Genomic DNA, 17,713 nt, shown 5'->3' with positions numbered 1-17,713 from the left:
TAACTGTTTAAATATACAGTCAAGGCCACGCATTTGTACGTTACCAAGTCGTCAAAAATATATATACACCTTTATGGCACTAACCACAAGGCCATGGCTAAATATGTAGATATTTCGCACCTTTAAAATTAAACTAAATTAATTCGAAATTTTCTCAGTTTAAAATTCAACCAGATTGTTTTAATTTAAAGTTTATTTCGGAACTGTGAACATTTCGAATTATTTCGTTTGAATTTTAAAGGTGCGATTAATGCCCTCAACTACTGATATGCCAAAGGAAACTTTCCAAAATTGCAAAATTTTTCATATGGGAAAATTTCGTAAACTTCTCACAATTTTGTATGGCGATTGAAATTTTCCGTTTCTTAAATTTAAATTTCCTATACATATAGCTTGTGAAAAAATTCCAGAATTTTTTCAAAAACTTTTACATGTTTTTAGAATTTTTTGCAAGTTTCACATGTGTATTGTGTAGGTACCCTCGACTGTACATGGTAAAAGGTACGCTAAAAATAAACGTGTATTAATTTCAGGGACCCTCTGGTTTGGGCATCATGATAATCGAAGGCCGACACACAGAAGCTGGGCGGGGTATCTTCGTGTCAGATCTCCAGGAGGGCAGTGCTGCTGAGCAGGTAATTTTTATATTTATTTTCAAATCTATACCTATTCAATTTATTGGTATCCGGGTCGTAAATTACTTACATACATACATACATATACAGCGGCGTAGATGGGTCACTGGGGAGATGGGTTCGTTTGGGCTACTTAAGTACGATACGGATGGATAATGTTAAATTTCTATTATATTTAGTTATATTTTTAACCCCCGACGCAAAAAGAGGCGTGTTATGAGTTTGACCGCTATGTGTGTCTGTCTGTGGCACCGTAGCTCTTAAACGGGTAGACCGATTTGAATGCGGTTGTTTCATTTGAAAGCAGGTTTTTTAGCGATGGTTTTTAGACATATTTCATCAAAATCGATTCAGCCGTTTTTGAGATATTGAACTTTGAAGTGACAAAGTCGAGGGGTTTCCAACTTTTTGTTGGTTAGGTTATAGTTTTAAAACATCCTTATTACTATGTAGGTACATGACTTTACAATATTAAATTAACGACGACGAAATAATAATACAAACCTACATAGTATTCTTTTGATTCAATATAATTTTTGGTGCATCTATGAAATACACCGACTGTTACAAAGGGCCACTATTTCTCAAACTCAAACTCACAACATTTATTGACATAAAAAGCACACTACATCACAACAAAGACACACACTATAAAAAGAAAGAAGAAGAGAGAAAAGTTAGAGGAAAAAAAAGTCATTGTGCATTTTGTACATGTTTATTTTCAAAGGTTATGTAATTTAAGACATACCCTAATAATTGCACATTTTTATTTAGTTTTTCTCGCGATTCCGTCTGCAAAATTTCCGTTATCGCTATCCCGGAAGAATCATGCAATTTTCCGGAATAAAAACTATTATAATGTCCTTCCCGGGGACTAAAACTATCTTCAAGCTAAATTTCATTTAAATCCGATCAGCGGTTTAAGCGTGAAGAAGTTGTATTTGTATTTATTTATTAGTAAGTAAGTAAGTTATTAAGTTATAAGTAAATAAACAGAGAGACAGACAATACTTGCGCATTTATATATTTAATTAGTAACCCATCTTGGGTACTTCTGGCAAACGATGTCAAGTTTCAAGTCTCTTATTTACAAGCTTAGACTGTTTGTTTGTTTGCGTGTATTTACTGACGTTGTAGTAAACTACCGTCCCATGTATATACATAATACATACACACTTACACCACTTTTAATTTTACCTTTTTTATACTTTGTACACCACATTTACTTTTTTAATATATAATAATAATAATGATGATTTATTGTACAACAAAAAACAGTAATTTACATTCATATGAGTTTAGGTCTATTAAAGGTACAACTGGGTCATGGAAGAGGTCAACATTCTGTACCCTAAACTAGGTAAAAACCTGTATCTTACAGGGGCTAGAGCATTTCTCCGACTTCTAACAGACAAATAAAGAGTGATATCTACTTGTTACATCTTGAATGTTTTGTCTTGTTTATGTTTCAGGGCGGTCTTCAAATTGGTGACATGATACTGGCTGTGAACAGGGACTCCCTGCTGAGCTGCAGTTATGATGCGGTGAGACTATTTCTTTGAGTGCTTTGGAAGCCGTGGTGGCCTAGTGGTTTGACCTATCGCCTCTCAAGCAGAGGGTCGTTGATTCAAACCCCGGCTCGCACCTCTGAGTTTTTCGAAATTCATGTGCGGAATTACATTTGAAATTTACCACGAGCTTTGCGGGGAAGGAAAACATCGTGAGGAAACCTGCACTAACCTGCGAAGCAATTCAATGGTGCGTGTGAAGTTCCCAATCCGCACTGGGCCCGCGTGGGAACTTATGGCCCAAGCCCTCTTGTTCTGAGAGGAGGCCTCTGCCCTGCAGTGGGACGTATATAGGCTGGAATGATGATGATGATGATGATGAGACTATTTCTTTGAGTTAGTCCGCGCCCTGCCCGATTTCAGTATAGGACCCATCGCCTCCCGTGGTTGTCGTAAAACGCAACTTAGTGTGAGATAGCAGCAGCTCTATTGCCAACTACGAACTCGTGACCCCAGCACTGCGGTGTGGAAGGCCACCACACTATTTTCCCAAGAAAGTTGTCATGATGATTGACTACTGTGTCCGTCAAATTATGATTGGCTTTTTTGGTCTTTTTGCTGCTGCTTAAGTAGTGCTTAGTAGATAAAAAGCATTCGAGATATGTATGCATAGGTTAATTCGTGTCTAGATTTCTGTCCAGCGGTGGTGTAGGGGTACGCAGCACGGATTGCTGAGGACCTTGATTCGATTCCCAGCGCTGGACTCTTTTTCTGATTTTTCTGTGCATCCATGTCTCAGTTTGTATTTTCGATGCTGTGGCCGTCGCGTATTGTCTAACGCTCTGACATTTGTGATCACATTCATTATCTCTTCCTACCCACATATTACAAAGTTTGGCAGAAAGAAGTAGTGTAAACGTGTGTTGGACAACAAGGCCTCTGATTCCCACCCGACCAGTACGACTTCTAAAACTGATTCTATGTCAAAAGTATAGCTATTTAGGGTTCGGTTCTCACTGAACGCCCCTTGTTTCTAGGATTTCTAATTATGGTCGACAAATGTTTGCAAATATCGATCGATGTTCAAATCCAAGCAATAAAATCACATTCTGAACAATTTAAAGGCACGGCTGCCAATAGTGAATATCAAATCTCTTACCACGTACAGTGAAATTGTGGAATCGACTTCTGTTAGCAGTGTTTCCGGACAATTATGACAGAGCTTACAAGAAAAGAGCTTATACTTACTTAAAAGGCCGGCAACGGACCAATGACTCTCCTTGAGTAGTCGGTACTCATGGGTAGCGGTGATCATTTCCCTTCAGATGACTGCTCGTTTTCCTCCCTCTCATAATAAAAAAAAACTCTTACGTAATTATAAACTATTGCTAGATGTGTCTTTGTCCTTAATAATAAACTAGTGTGTTGTTTCCAGGCGGCAGCAAAGCTGAAGCATACAGAAGGTGTAGTGATACTGACAGTGTGCAGCCCCAACCAGAAGGATGATAAGACTGATGAAGCCGGTAGTTCTGCTGCAAGTAAGTGGCGTGAGGATAGGCGACATTTGCAGGTGGTAGGACCTTGTGCAAGGCCCGCCCGGATTGCTACCACCATCTTGCTCGCTAATCCTGCCGTGAAACAGCAGTGCTTGCACTGTTGTGTTTCGGCGTGGAGAGTAAGACAGCCGGTGAAATTACTGGCACTTGAGGTATCCCATCTTAGGCCTCTAGGTTGGCAACGTATCTGCAATCCGCCTGGTGTTGCAGGTGTCTATGGGCGGTGGTGATCTCTTATCATCAGGAGACCCACTTGCTCGTTTGCCATCCGGTTGAAATAAAAAAAAAACATCATTGGCGTGCATTGGTTCAATTCCAGGGCAGGCAGCTGATAGTTGGTAGTGGTTGGTAATGGTGGCTGGTGGTTGGCTGGTGGTGGATGCCTGCAGCAGTAAGCCAACCTTTCACAGCTGGGTAGACGGTTCACTCTGCTCGCCAATGCTATGCAATATGATTTTCGTTACACACGGACAATATATGAGTTTAAATAGAGACACATTTAGATAGAGCCAAGTGAACGCTTATATGCGATGGATGCACTGAATAGTCTCGCAGCAGTTTTGGAAATAAAAAGTCTCCAATGTATGCGCCAATCCCCATATTTTTTTGATACTAACAGTATCTAAGTATAAGTGGCACCAGATTAATAATATCTCTCATTTCTAAAACTAAATCATTTTCATAAGTTGTGAATCTTCGTACATCAATTGCATATTTTTAAAAATGACTCATCGAGATATCAGTTTTTATTTAGCCATTGTTTATCAGAATAGATTGGTAGATAAGGTTTATTTTTTATCCAGTTAGTGTTATGTAATGTAAGATGGTTACGTTGAGCTAACAAGGACAAGACACAAGGAATTCATTTTTAACAAAGTCGCGGGCAACAGCTAGTTTTTCATAAAAAAAACCAGACAAGTGCGAGTCGGTCTCTCGCACGAATGGTTCCGTACCATTATCTACGAGTATACAACATTAGACATTAGCAAAAAATACGTTTGTTGTATGGGAGCCCACCTTAAACATTTATTTATTTAAATTTAATTATTTTTTAAACGTGAATATACGACTAAATATTCTATGAATATTTCAAGCGCCTACCTGTTGCCATTATTAATATCGAGCAAAAAACGGCAAAAAATCACTTTTGTTGTATGGGAGCCCCCCTTAAATATTTATTTTATTCTGTTTTTAGTATTTGTTGCTATAGAGCGGCAACAGAAATACATAATCCGTGAAAATTTCAACTGTCTAGCTATCACGGTTTATAATACAGCCTGGCGAAAGATGGACAGACGGACGGACAGCGGAGTCTTACTATTAGGGTCCTGTTTTTACCCTTTGGGTACGGAACTACACAAATACAAAATTGCCAATACAATAAAGTTTACAAAAAGACAAAAAAAAAGGTCAAAAGAGTGGATAATTACCCACCCAAACGTTCATCGTCACCATTACCAATCATCATGATTCTAACATAATTATATACGTCCCACTGCTGGCGTGGGTCCATCTTAGCACGAGAGAGTCACGTTAAGAAAATTATATAAATTCAGTCTTGTCTTTTACAGCGAATGCAACGTCCCGCCCTTCAAGTAGGAATCAAACCCCGGACCCTGGCAAACCGGCTGGTGCTTCGCGGCCGCAGACTCCACGGCCCGCACCTTCGCCTGTCAAAGGTAACCAATATAATACAAAATATTCTCTTAATTTCTCGTGCTTAAAGTTTATTGTAATCGAGGTGAAATTCATTCATGAAACACATTTGATCCTCAACTTGATTAGCAACCCTCGCCTGCGGCTCGGGTGGGTTACCCCTCGGGTAATATGACGCGTTTTGTGCACTTTTGTGCAATCTACTATTATTGAACACCACGAATCAGTAGTCAGGTAAAAAAAATAAGGTTTTTTTCTTTATTGCACTATAATAATAATTATAAATGCGAAAGTTTGTAAGTTTGTTTGAAAAGAAAGAAAGTAAATTTATATTTGCCAAAATTCGGCATTCTCTTCAATAAGACATTCTTTTTTGTTTGTTTGTTATGTGTTCACATCAAAACAGCTAAACCGATTTAGATGAAACTCGGTATACAGATAGTTTGAGTCTCGGGAAAGGCCATAGGATAGTTTTATCCCGGTAAAATGGCATTGTTCCCGGGGTATAACGGGGGACAAATAAAGATACTTTGGCTTTGATAGCGATAAACGACTTCTACGCGGAAGAGTCGCGGGACACAGCTACTTTTACACACATCTATTATTTAATTGCCTTCTCTGAGTGCGGCATTAGCAAGATAATTCTCTTTCCAGCCGAGCCGCCCCCTGATCCGGCGACGTGTCCAATAACCCCCAATCACGACATCGTCATCGATATTGCCTCAGCCAACGAAATCTTAGGCGTGGTGCTGCTTGGCGGTAGCGACACTTTGATCAATGTAAGTAACAACCACAACAATGTAAGACAGGTCATCGCAAAACAATCGCAACGCATTAATACCTAGCACAAGATTAATAGAGTCGTTAATACGACATACACCATAATACTCAAAATAATACTGTATCTACATAATTGTAGATACAGTATTATTTAATTATATTTTTCAATTAAATTTAGAACACAAACTTTGTCTTATGTTTGTGAAGGTTTCCTATTAACCGGTTCTAATTTTACCATATTAAGGGGCTGTTTCACCATCCATTGATTAGTGTTAACTAGCGGTTAGGTGTGATGCAGTCTCTATTTGTTTTGTTCGGATAGACGGAGACGGCATCACATTTAACCGTCGGTTAATGCTAATCAATGGATGGTGAAACAGCCCCTTAAAATATTTAGATTACCTATTTAGAGATAACCAGAAGTAATTGATTACCTAGCTAATTTCTAAAACTCTTTCAGAAATACCGATTTGACAAAACTGTGGCAGGTAGGTAACTAAAAAACCGGACAAGTGCGAGCCGGACTCGCGCCTGAAGGGTTCCGTACCATTATCTATACAACATTAGACATTAGCAAAAAATCACGTTTGTTGTATGGGACCCACCCTTAATTTTTTTTTATTCTGTTTTTAGTATTTATTGTTACATTGGCCACAGTTATACATAATCTGTGAAAATTTCAACTGTCTTACTATCACGGTTCATGAGATACAGCCTGGTGACAGACGGACGGACAGCAAAATCATACCCCCTTATTCATAAAACTTAACAAGCCTATGTTAACTAACAAATGCTTTGTCCCTTTCTAACAAATACAAATGTCGAAGTGACAGATAAGGACAAACGAATTTTAGCGGCATTTTAACTAAAATAGGTTTGATTGTCGTTTATGAATAAGGGGGTTAGTAATAGGGTTTCCGTTTTTACCCTTTGGGTACGGAACCCTAAAAAGGTCTCATGTCAAATTATATTATAACATCCGCTTTAGATAATCATAATTTTATGTATTACGATTACGACTCTATTGAATCTTGTTCTATTCCATTATCTGTTTTTGCAGCGACCTGTCCGAGCTATGGTAATAACCTTCTTTATGAGTGAAGAGTAAAGCTTGAATGATTTGTGATTCAGGAACAAAATAATTGTAAATATCATAGCAAACTGTGTGGCTAAAAATGGTCAAAATTGGTGCGACGTACTTTAACCTTTTATACGCCAACGACTCATTATCATTATACGCACCGCAGGTTCCACGCCAACGACCTATATATACGTCCATTACTTCAATGCAAAAGCAATCCTCGCTCAATTGTGTTAAGGTTCAATTTTAGGCATTGCAATATAGAAGCCTGGCGTATGGGTGATGTCTTTTGTATTTGACGTGGCGGCGAAAAGGTTAAGGATGGCCCTTTACAATACTTAGGGTAAAGTCACAAATTGCAAATCCTATCTCTTTCTAGGGTGCAGCAGCAGTGATACTAGATATTTACAAGAACGGTGCCATCGCGAAGGATGGGCGGCTGAAGGTCGGAGACCAGATTGTGGAGTGCAACGGTATCCACATCACTAAAGAGATGACCTATGAGCGAATCGCGATGAGCATCAAGCAGAGAGCGCCCAAGGTGAGCCTTTGCGTAGTGAGAAGGTAGATATTTCAATAATAATATATATATATTTTTTTTTAATTAAACGGTTTTATTGCAAAAAATATGTAGGGGTAATCCACTATTTTGCTGGCGGCTATATTAGATTTGCATTATTTTTTATGTTAAAGTGTACTATTATACCAGTTATTTGATACCCATATCGAGAGAGTTGTGAAAAAAAAAAAACTAAAAATTCTGACAACAGAAAGGGGGTAAAATTCAATGACTAAATTAGACCCAACAATAAACAGGGCAAGCTAAATAAAACCGTTTAATTCAGTCATATGTTCTCTGCCCTATTTTGTCCTTTAAGGTGATTATTCTAATGCCCCCCCTCATTTATTACACTTATCAATATCACCTCATTATTTTCTCTGAGAATTTTTTCTGCTGTCCTTGTACTAGACTGACTTAATTTTTATGTAAATGACTTATACAATAAATAAATAAATGCTTTCAAACGCCCACACAGGGACGTTATCGTCTACGTAGAGAACCTGAATAAACTATAAAGTTATGTTCCAGCTGAAACTGACCGTATTTCGTCCTGACCCGGTCCCATTTACGGAAGTGGAGGTGGAACTGTCCCGGAAGGCTGGCAAGATGCTTGGGATCACCTGTATAGCGCCTGTCGAGGGTACGGGAGTCTACCTTGGGGAGTTGGTGAGTTGGTTTTTATGTAGGATGGCATACGAACGAATGAGACACCTAATGGTAAGATGACAGCTATGTGCTCCAAATTAAAATTCATTTATTTCGTCAACACACACAAACATCACGCCTGTATTCCCAAATGGGGTAGGCAGAGCACACGAAACCGCTTCGGAGCCACTTTAGCAATTTTAGGTTTTAAGTTTGACAAAAACGGTACAATAGTGACAGGTTGCTAGCCTCTCTACGGCATACCTTAACCTATATCCTCAGTCGCCTAGGCGCCTCTTACGACATCCACGGAAGAAATGGAGAGGTGTAATTCTAACCCGACACCACACGGGTATTTATTTCGTCAACATAGGTAAATAAATACAATTAAGCGATATATACTTATGTAAACAACAGAACAAACTATGATCCAGTTAAATAATTGAGATACCTTTACCTTCCCTTTACCCTTACCTTACCTTACCTTTTTTACCTTTACCTTTTTTTATCAGCTGTAGGACGTTCACTATTTGTCATAAGCCTCCCTCAGTGGTTATCATAATATCCACTTGTATCGTGTTACTGATCAGTAGTCTCAAAGTGGGTTAAATGTTCGTACAGTATTTTTTAACACCGCGTATATTATTCATTATTTATTTCATCTCATATGCGTTAGTAATTAAATTAATTGTCATGTATTTTACAGCTCCCAGGGACACCAGCAGAATTAGATGGACGGCTGCAGAAAGGTGACCTATTGGTGTCCGTGGATGGCAAAGACGTGTCCAAAGGCGACTACGTGGCCGCGGCAACAGCACTCAAACTGTGCGGGAACAAAACGACCATCAAGGTCAAACGGTTTAAAATAGTTAGGTAATAAGTGCACAGTTTAGGAACTATAAGGGCTAGTTGAGACTTGCAAGAATCATGCAACTTGTATTACAGTCAAGGGCAAAGATATCGACACGGCCAAAGTTACAAAAATATGTATACACGACTTTATGTACTTAGCATTAAGGCCGTGTATACATATTTTTGCAACTTTGGCCGTGTCGATATCTTTGCCCTTGACTGTACATTGCGGCGCTCGACTGACTATTTCGAATTCGTTCGCTTTACGAAGTCGTAATATAATGCAACTTGCACGATTTTGTCGCAAGCCTAAACTGGTCTTTTGGGAGCTGTTAGGGTTGCCAAATGTGACATAGAGTTTTAGCAGCTGTGAAGGTCTGCACTTTTAACTCTTGCTAATAAAAGCTGACTTTGAAATATGCCTGGGATCAAAAGTACCTCTACCAGTCTTTGAGTAGATGATAGCATATAGTTAAGGACAGACAAATAGCGAGTTTAAAAGTCAGAAATTGTGACAGCTACAAACTACGACTAGGTAAAATATTTTTGAAATGACGATTTTGTCCGTTGATTGTTGAATGAAACGAACAAATGACAGTGTATTATAAATATTTTAAGTAAGAATCATTGTGTCGGACGGACAAGAAGTAATTTAAGGAAATATCTTTGAGATGTTTTTTGATAAGGCAGTAATCGGAATAGACTAAGTCAAGATACCAACACTTTGCGGCAAGAAGTAATTATGGAGTTGCTAAATACCACCTAATCCCGGGATTCTGAACAAACAACTAATAAGCAAAACAAAACTTATTTGACGAAAATTAAAAACAAAGTAAACTTAGAATATATAAAGCATAATTGTTGTTTGAGCCTAGGATTGATAAACAATGTGGATTTGAGAATACCGAGATTAGGTAGCAGATTTATCGTTTGCATAATCCCGTAATTGGATGATATTAACAACTCTATATTACTTTTCTTTCGCAAATTGTAGGTAAATTGAATCAGCTTATTCCGATTAAGTACTGTTCACAAGGCAACCCTATAGCAATCCGTTGCTTTAAAGTAAATAGCGAATGCAAAGTAGTGGTTGTTTCAAAAATTATGTAATTTCGAAAAAGTGGATTGACAATACAGTTTTGATATCTCAGTATCTTTTCATTTAGAATGTTGTCACACTGAATTCGTTAGCGATCTGCGGTTTGGTCAAACTGGACAGCCCTCTTATGTACCTACTAACATGACTGTCATCATCATCATCATCATCAGCAGCCGGAAGACGTCCACTGCTGAATATGCCTCCCCTTAGAACGCCACAATGAACGACAAATCGCCACTTGCATGCACCGGTTGCCCGTATAACTGTCACTATGTCGTCAGTCCACCTAGAGGGAGGCCTGCCAACGCTCTGTCTTCGCTACTCGAGGACTTTTCTCCCCCAATCGGTTATCTGGTTTTTTTCATAGTGTCACCCGCCTATCGATTTCATAGTAATAATAATAAATAAGAATAGTGACTATTAAAGTGCTTAGTGTCAAATTTGAATTTAATCGGTTCTGTAAATCCAGAACAATGGCTGTGACCGACGGACAAACAGTGATCATATAAAGGTTTATTTTTGCCTTTTACTTAAAAGTAATGATCTTAATTTCTGCTACATTCATTTTGACTAAACCAAAGGTCGCAGAACATGAGTATTCAGTACAACAACGGTTCGAGTTACAAAGTAAGCCTACTAACGCTTCAAGCGAAATTCTGTCCAAACCCACGGGTAGTGTGGGATGGAGTTTCGCTCGCGTTCTGCGTTAACGGTTTTAAACATATTGTCGGAGCATTTCACTGTAACAGTTTCGAATATAACGTGCTAACCGTAACATTTGTTGTATTAGGCCTTGGTCGTCGGTTGAACGTTATAAGTAACGTCTGCTTTATTATTATTAGGAATAGGTAGAGTCAGTTTACCTAACACTTTGTGAGAAAAAGTAATATGGGGTTGACAATACCACCTAATCCCGGGGTTCTGAAACTTAATAGGTACTAATTTTTAAGATGCGGGATTTTACAATCACATATAACAAACATTAATAGGCATATAAAAATCTAGACTTGTGTCGGTTAACCTTTACAGAACAAAAAACTACTCTGCATAATAAAATGATTTACCTAAAATGAAAAATATAGTATAATAATAAACTTAAAATATTTACAGCACAATTATTGTGTGATCCTAGGATTAAAAAATAAATGGATAAATTTTTCAGAATAGCAGCACTAGCAGATTTATCGTTCTCAGAATCTCGTAATTGAGTGGTATTAACAACTCTATATTATTCATTCTCGCTAATTATAAGTAAATTAACTGTGCCTATTCCGAATACTGTTTATTATCAAGCAGTCAAGGTATTTTGTTCACGAATATTGGATAAAACATGTCATCAAATTAAGCACAAGTTGATTTGAAAGTTTAATTTTTTTTCAAGAGTAGGAAGTTTACGATTTGGTTGTACTCGTATATATCATAGTTTTCTTTTGTTATTTGGACTGTATTTTAGTCTTATGCCGACTTTCACTTAAAAAACATGCTTTAAAATCAGGCTCCTTCCAAAACTATCTAAACGTTGTTTTAACCAATTTTCATGAATATTAAGTTATCGTTCATAAACTTCTTTGAAAATATAAAGAAGTACTGTAAGTACATCTTAGTTTTGGAAATAAAATATAAGTTGAATGTTGAATATTGCAATTTCTTGGCCTTACTTAAGTTGTTGTTAGGTATCGTGTTAAGTACTAGGTAACAGTATTTTGAATGCAGTTAGATCTGATTATTTAATCTAGGTTTATTTTTAAGGCAGGCCGAATTGACCCTTGGTTGTAGTCTTGTCTCAGTATTAGGATAAAATAGATTTTTTTGTTAGAGGAAATGATTTTCCGTTTTTGAACGTGTTGGCCACTTTTCTATGTGGGGTAGTCAGGGATATTTGAAATAATAATATACTAGGTTTTGCCCGCGACTTCGTCTACGAAAAAATCGTATATCGCGCGTAAACATCATCATCATCATCTTCTAATAATGAGTATGTAAGATTATGATTATGCCAAGCCAACTATTATGCCAACTAACGAAAATCTTTAAATGAATTATTATTTTTTGGAACATCGTCTTGATTAAGCTGACTACTTCAATTTAAATTAAATTGGCCATACACTACCTATATGCCCTGCGTTTTTTTAATATACTAAAATTGAGTATCTAGTCGAGACATTTAGAATAAAATAACACTATTTACAAATAGCCATATTCTTATCGGTAGGAGGCTAAATGGAATTGTATATTTAGACACTTAACTGAAAGCAAAGGTAAATTCGTAGAATACCTGTGCTTTATTAAATTGAGTCCCTTTATTCAGTAAAATGGAAAATCTGCTAGAAATAAAAATACAGCGCCAGCAGAATTGGACGTAGTTTTTCAAAAATGTTCCTGCAAATTTCTTTTATGCTAGGGGCGTGCAAGTACACTCCCTTGCATCCCCCCCCTTGTAAAAATATGTATGTTTGGTCAATGACCAGCTAACGCAAATGGTAATGTGACAGATGAAGACAAAGTAATGTTAACTCAAGGTTGGCAAGGCTTTATGAATAATGGCATTTCTTTGTACAGCCAAGTGCAAAGATATCGACTCGGCCAAAGTTACAAAAATATGTGTACACGGCCTTAATGTTAAGTGCATAAAGACGTGTATACATATTTTAGCAACTTTGGCCGTGTCGATATCTTTGCCCTTGACTGTACTCACAGCAGGTTAGCTGCTTAATTCAATTAATTTCTTTTAGTCGGTTGGGTCAATCGATGTTTAATTCGATTCGAAGTCTGTTTGAAGTCGAAGTTTAATATAAACTGTCGTTTTGTCGCAATAGATCAATTCGTTACCACTTTCTGATAGCATTGTCGGACGATGTGGTTACAAAATCGGATGGCACATGCATCTGGGATATTGATGTTAATGTTTTACAAAAGCATTTGGGTGTAATTGAATAATCAGTGCCAACAGTATGCAGGGCCAAATCTAGCTTTTTAGCTGCCCCGGGCAAAGACAATTTTCACCGCTCTTTACATACACTAACCATGGGTGGTGAATGGCTAACAGTTCGGTTGGTAGATAGGAGTGTATCAATTTTGCCGCACCTCATTATTCGCCGCTCTGGGCAAAATGCCCGGATTGACGCTTCCCCTTAGATCGGGCAATGATAGAACGATTTCTAAGTATAATTTAATGTATTCTGCCATGACTAGGACACACGAGTGTGCTTTATAGGAGATGGTGGCGTGCAGTCGGGAAAATTTCATTATCAATGACTGAAAAGGGAGGACCTAGATAGACCCTGACTCTCACCGCCTAAAAATCCCGACTACACGTCGCCTACTCCCTGGAACTTGTCATAAATGGGTTTGTACTGCGGTTTTGTTGAACGAATGCAGCCCGCATAATGGAACAGTAATCATCACCTGTGGGTGGGGTAGCAGTGGTTTGGATAAAAGTGCCTTCTACAAAGCCATCCTGGCCCTTCTACGGATGATCTCTCAGGATCCATTGTTGCTTATACGTGAGCTCGGGCTGACTATACAAACTGAAGTTCCCAGACACATAACAGACTGTAGTTCCCAGATTGTGTGTTCTAGTGAGGTCCAGCTTGACTGAACCGACATTTTGTCATTTTTTCCGCGGGATGTAAAGTCGAACAAATATAATGTCAAAGTCAAAGTCAAAGTCAAAATATCTTTATTCAATTTAGGCTATAACAAGCACTTATGAATGTCAAAAAAAATCTACCACCGGTTCGGAAAAACCTCTGCTGAGAAGAATCCGGCAAGAAACTCAACGAGGTATATATATATTTTTTTTAAAACAGATTTACAATATTATTGAATGATATGTATACATCACAAGTATTTAACACAACTTTATTTTTAACACATTTTTTCATGTTGATATTCAATACTTTTGGCAAGGAAATTCCGCCATCCTGGTATGAATCAATTTGTACGAATGTATATAGTCAATGAAACTGAATTGTATACCAGAGTGGGCTCGTTTTACGATGGTTTGAGTAGTTGACAGTTGAATGGAATGTCAATGATATTTGCAGCTAAAAGATTTCACCTTGGTACGCGACTCAATAGGTATCTTATCTTCTACTATAAATTGTGATTACCTTTAAGGGTTCCTCATATTTCGACGCAGTTCTATACAACATGATCACGGGTAGACTGAAGCTAATCAAGATCTGCATCCCGTTACATAATTACGTTGTTAATAGACATAATTACGTCTGTTGTAATATCGGGAAACGTAAAAAAAAACGATTTTGGTTTTTAATTTGAATCTATTGAGTACTTTACTGACCATTCCATGCTTTTCAAAATGCCAGAAATAGCGATAATTTTGTTCAGTTCATTTAGTGATTGTTCTTATTTGCGGGATTGCGGCTCGCGGGTAATTTGTTAGACGGGTAACGCATAACACTTATGCAGTATATCTATTTTATCTAAACGTAATTGCAAAAAGTTAAGTAAAACTGTAAAGTTGCGTAGCATAATTCTAAATCATTGTAAAGTGTATAAAGTGTTTTCTCGAAATTTTAAGTAAATAACTAAGTAGTTTGATAATATAAACAATATATTCATATCAGTATGTAAATTCATGATGAGTTTGAAAACTAAAGCAACAACTATCTCGAAATTTTGTAATTTTGAAAACTAAGTTTTGTAATTTATGATTTTTAGATCTTACGTTTAACAAATTTGTCCTAATTAGATATAAGACAAATTCTTAACTTTACTGCGGCAAATCGCCAAAGATCACCATGAATTTACGGGCTGTTACGACGATATATGAATTTTAGTAGAAATATTGTAATGGCCTCCATACCACATAGGTACCTAGAGCTTTTGTATAGATGAAAACCTATGTAAATGTGATATTGTTTCATAATAAGTAGCTATAACAATGCAAAGTTAGTTTCTTTGGCTTTTGATTTACTGATATATAAACTTTCGATTGTTAAATTATTTGTTACTTACAAGTAGTTTGTATAGTAAGTAGTAAGTAATATTACTTAACACTCAAAAATCTTCTGAGGATGCCTCGTACGGAGCGTGAAACATGTTGATAGGATAATTTAGAATGGTGGTGGTTGCAATTGGTTTGATGTAATTCACACATAAAATAAAACTAGAACTGTGTGAGCGTAAGTTGACAGTATGTAATTTGATGAAGATTAAGAATGGAAGAAAACACGAAAAAACAATTATGTTAAATATTTCATTACAAGTATATACTGTTTGCCAAAGTGTCAAAATTAGCTAATTTCTAAAAGTAACTACATAAAATTGCAAACTTTTGGATACACAAATATAGTGAGCCATCGGCGTTATTATTTGGGATAGGTATTTAGTTTTAAAATAAGACATCTAATTGGCCAAAATTACATATCCAAAAGTTTAATCCTTTTATTTAATGTAGTTTCAACTAATATCTTTTTTGACACAAAAAGGAGATCTCCAAAAAAAGTAGACGACGGTTAATTGGTTTTGTCGATTTTTAATATAACAACTATTTTTAGCAAAGACTTCAGTTATTTTATCGCTAGACCATAGATAAAGTAACTATACTCAGCGGCACAAAATTTGGCCCACTCTACATACAAAATTACCTTTTATTGCATACGTTTGAGGGCCACATTTTTGCCGCTCAGTATATTTACGGTTTGTGCAAAGCGAGCCTGTGGTGAAAATTAAAGTTTTCTTAGTTGGAATTCGTCATTATGAAACGCCTGACAAAAAGTTTCTAAAATAATGTTGTAACGCGTGCATCGTTGCTATAGTTTTTTTGTAGGCGTTTAAAAATGTATTTGAAACCTTTATAAAGAGTACTGTGAATATATTTTTATCTAAATTTAAATGTAATTCTTGCAATATTAGTTACACGGAATGAATTTAGTCCTTTGTGATATATATGGAAATATTCGATATGTAGATATTTCTCTTTTAGAATACGAAAGATCCTGAAAGGTAGGCATAGACAAGAATGTCAATGGTTAGCCGGGAAACATTTCTATCCCCTGCATTTTAGTTTTAAGTATTTTAAGTAACTCGTAACTTTCATCGTAGTTGTTTTATCCCTCTTTCTAATAAATTATAAAGAAGCCTTGTTCATACTAGCGTAAGTATATAAATAGAGAACTAGATGAACATAATGAACAATACATTATTATTAGAAACTTCACTTTTCCAAGTCATTTTAGTGGCTGTAATTTTTAAAACTTACTAAAAATATTTCTTACAAATTTACCGTTGAACTTTTAAATATATACTTAAATAATGTACACTGGAGATTGTATGAAATAGTGATTATGTATTAAATAAAATTGTGCGCTTTTTTCATTAGCACTTTTTATTTTCACATCTCTATTCTGCCCTCTTAAAGAATTAAATACTTAGGTGGTCTCTGAAAGGAAAACTTGGGTTATTTATACCATCGCGTGGCATCGCATCGTTAAGCTACACGATGGCATAAATGACAATAAAAAAATTTTTTTTAGGTACCGCTTATTCCCTTTACAAGACCCTTTTGTATTTCCATGTCGACTTTTCATAAAAAAAAGACTAGATTTTTGACATGAAGCCAAATCCATAATTTTTGTGAGAATCAAGTCGTTCTTTGTAGTCAAGTTAGCGAGAATATACATATATCAAAATTAAAACTGTCACAACGTTTAGGCTCCACAGGTTAACGAGTAAAAATAGATCAAAATGTATACTGAATGGTTGAATGTTAAATACGGAACTGTGTACTGACACGTTTTTAAATTTGAACTTCTTTCCAGACCAATCCCAAGGCAAACTTAAATATAAATCTACTTGTAACTATTATAGTACTCGAGATTTATCATGCAGACTAAAAGAGTAATAATTATCTGCACGTTTCAGCCACATTTGCATTAGCCGTGATCACGAGTAGACCATTAAGGTGCTATAATAATTAAGTAAGTTTATCCCACAGATATAGATTACACTAGATGACGCAAACACCTCAATCTGTATGAAAACAAACCGTGTCACTTTTTTATATCTACTGTGATGTCTCAAGAGCGAATTAGCGATGTGAATCCCCCGATGTCCGCGCAAAATCGATTTACATGCACCGCCTGCCCGCGCCGTGGGGCTCGAGTCAGTCACTAGTCATGATTAGTCAGTTAGCGGTCAGTCTTTGTATGTGGCCAACCCCGACGTTTGGTCGGGGTTCGGACACGCGAAGTAGATGCATTTGCGTAATCTAGTGTAATCTATTCATCACACAAGCTTTGGGTTAATTTTGGACTAGGTCAATTGGTGTCAAGTTTTCTGTGATAGGTAAGGTGAACCGGGGCTATTCTAGATG

At 36.8% G+C, this 17,713-nt stretch overlaps 1 protein-coding gene across 1 annotated transcript in view; it reads left to right on the top strand.

Moving 5' to 3' along the window:
- LOC141440425 (multiple PDZ domain protein-like) overlaps positions 1-16,716 on the top strand; it is a gene marked incomplete in the record, with an annotated part of 268,707 nt that extends 251,991 nt beyond the window's left edge. Inside the window, 8 exon segments of the mRNA XM_074104949.1 lie at positions 534-635; positions 2,108-2,179; positions 3,579-3,681; positions 5,271-5,378; positions 6,010-6,134; positions 7,596-7,757; positions 8,307-8,444; positions 9,130-16,716. Coding sequence (XP_073961050.1) covers positions 534-635; positions 2,108-2,179; positions 3,579-3,681; positions 5,271-5,378; positions 6,010-6,134; positions 7,596-7,757; positions 8,307-8,444; positions 9,130-9,300 — 981 coding nt within the window.
- Between the last annotated feature and the right edge of the window lie 997 nt (positions 16,717-17,713).

The sequence above is a fragment of the Choristoneura fumiferana genome, chromosome 22 (assembly GCF_025370935.1).
Source record: "Choristoneura fumiferana chromosome 22, NRCan_CFum_1, whole genome shotgun sequence".
Taxonomy (NCBI): domain Eukaryota; kingdom Metazoa; phylum Arthropoda; class Insecta; order Lepidoptera; family Tortricidae; genus Choristoneura; species Choristoneura fumiferana.
Note: the sequence above shows the minus strand (reverse complement) of the source record. Positions and strands in the feature narration are given on the sequence as shown.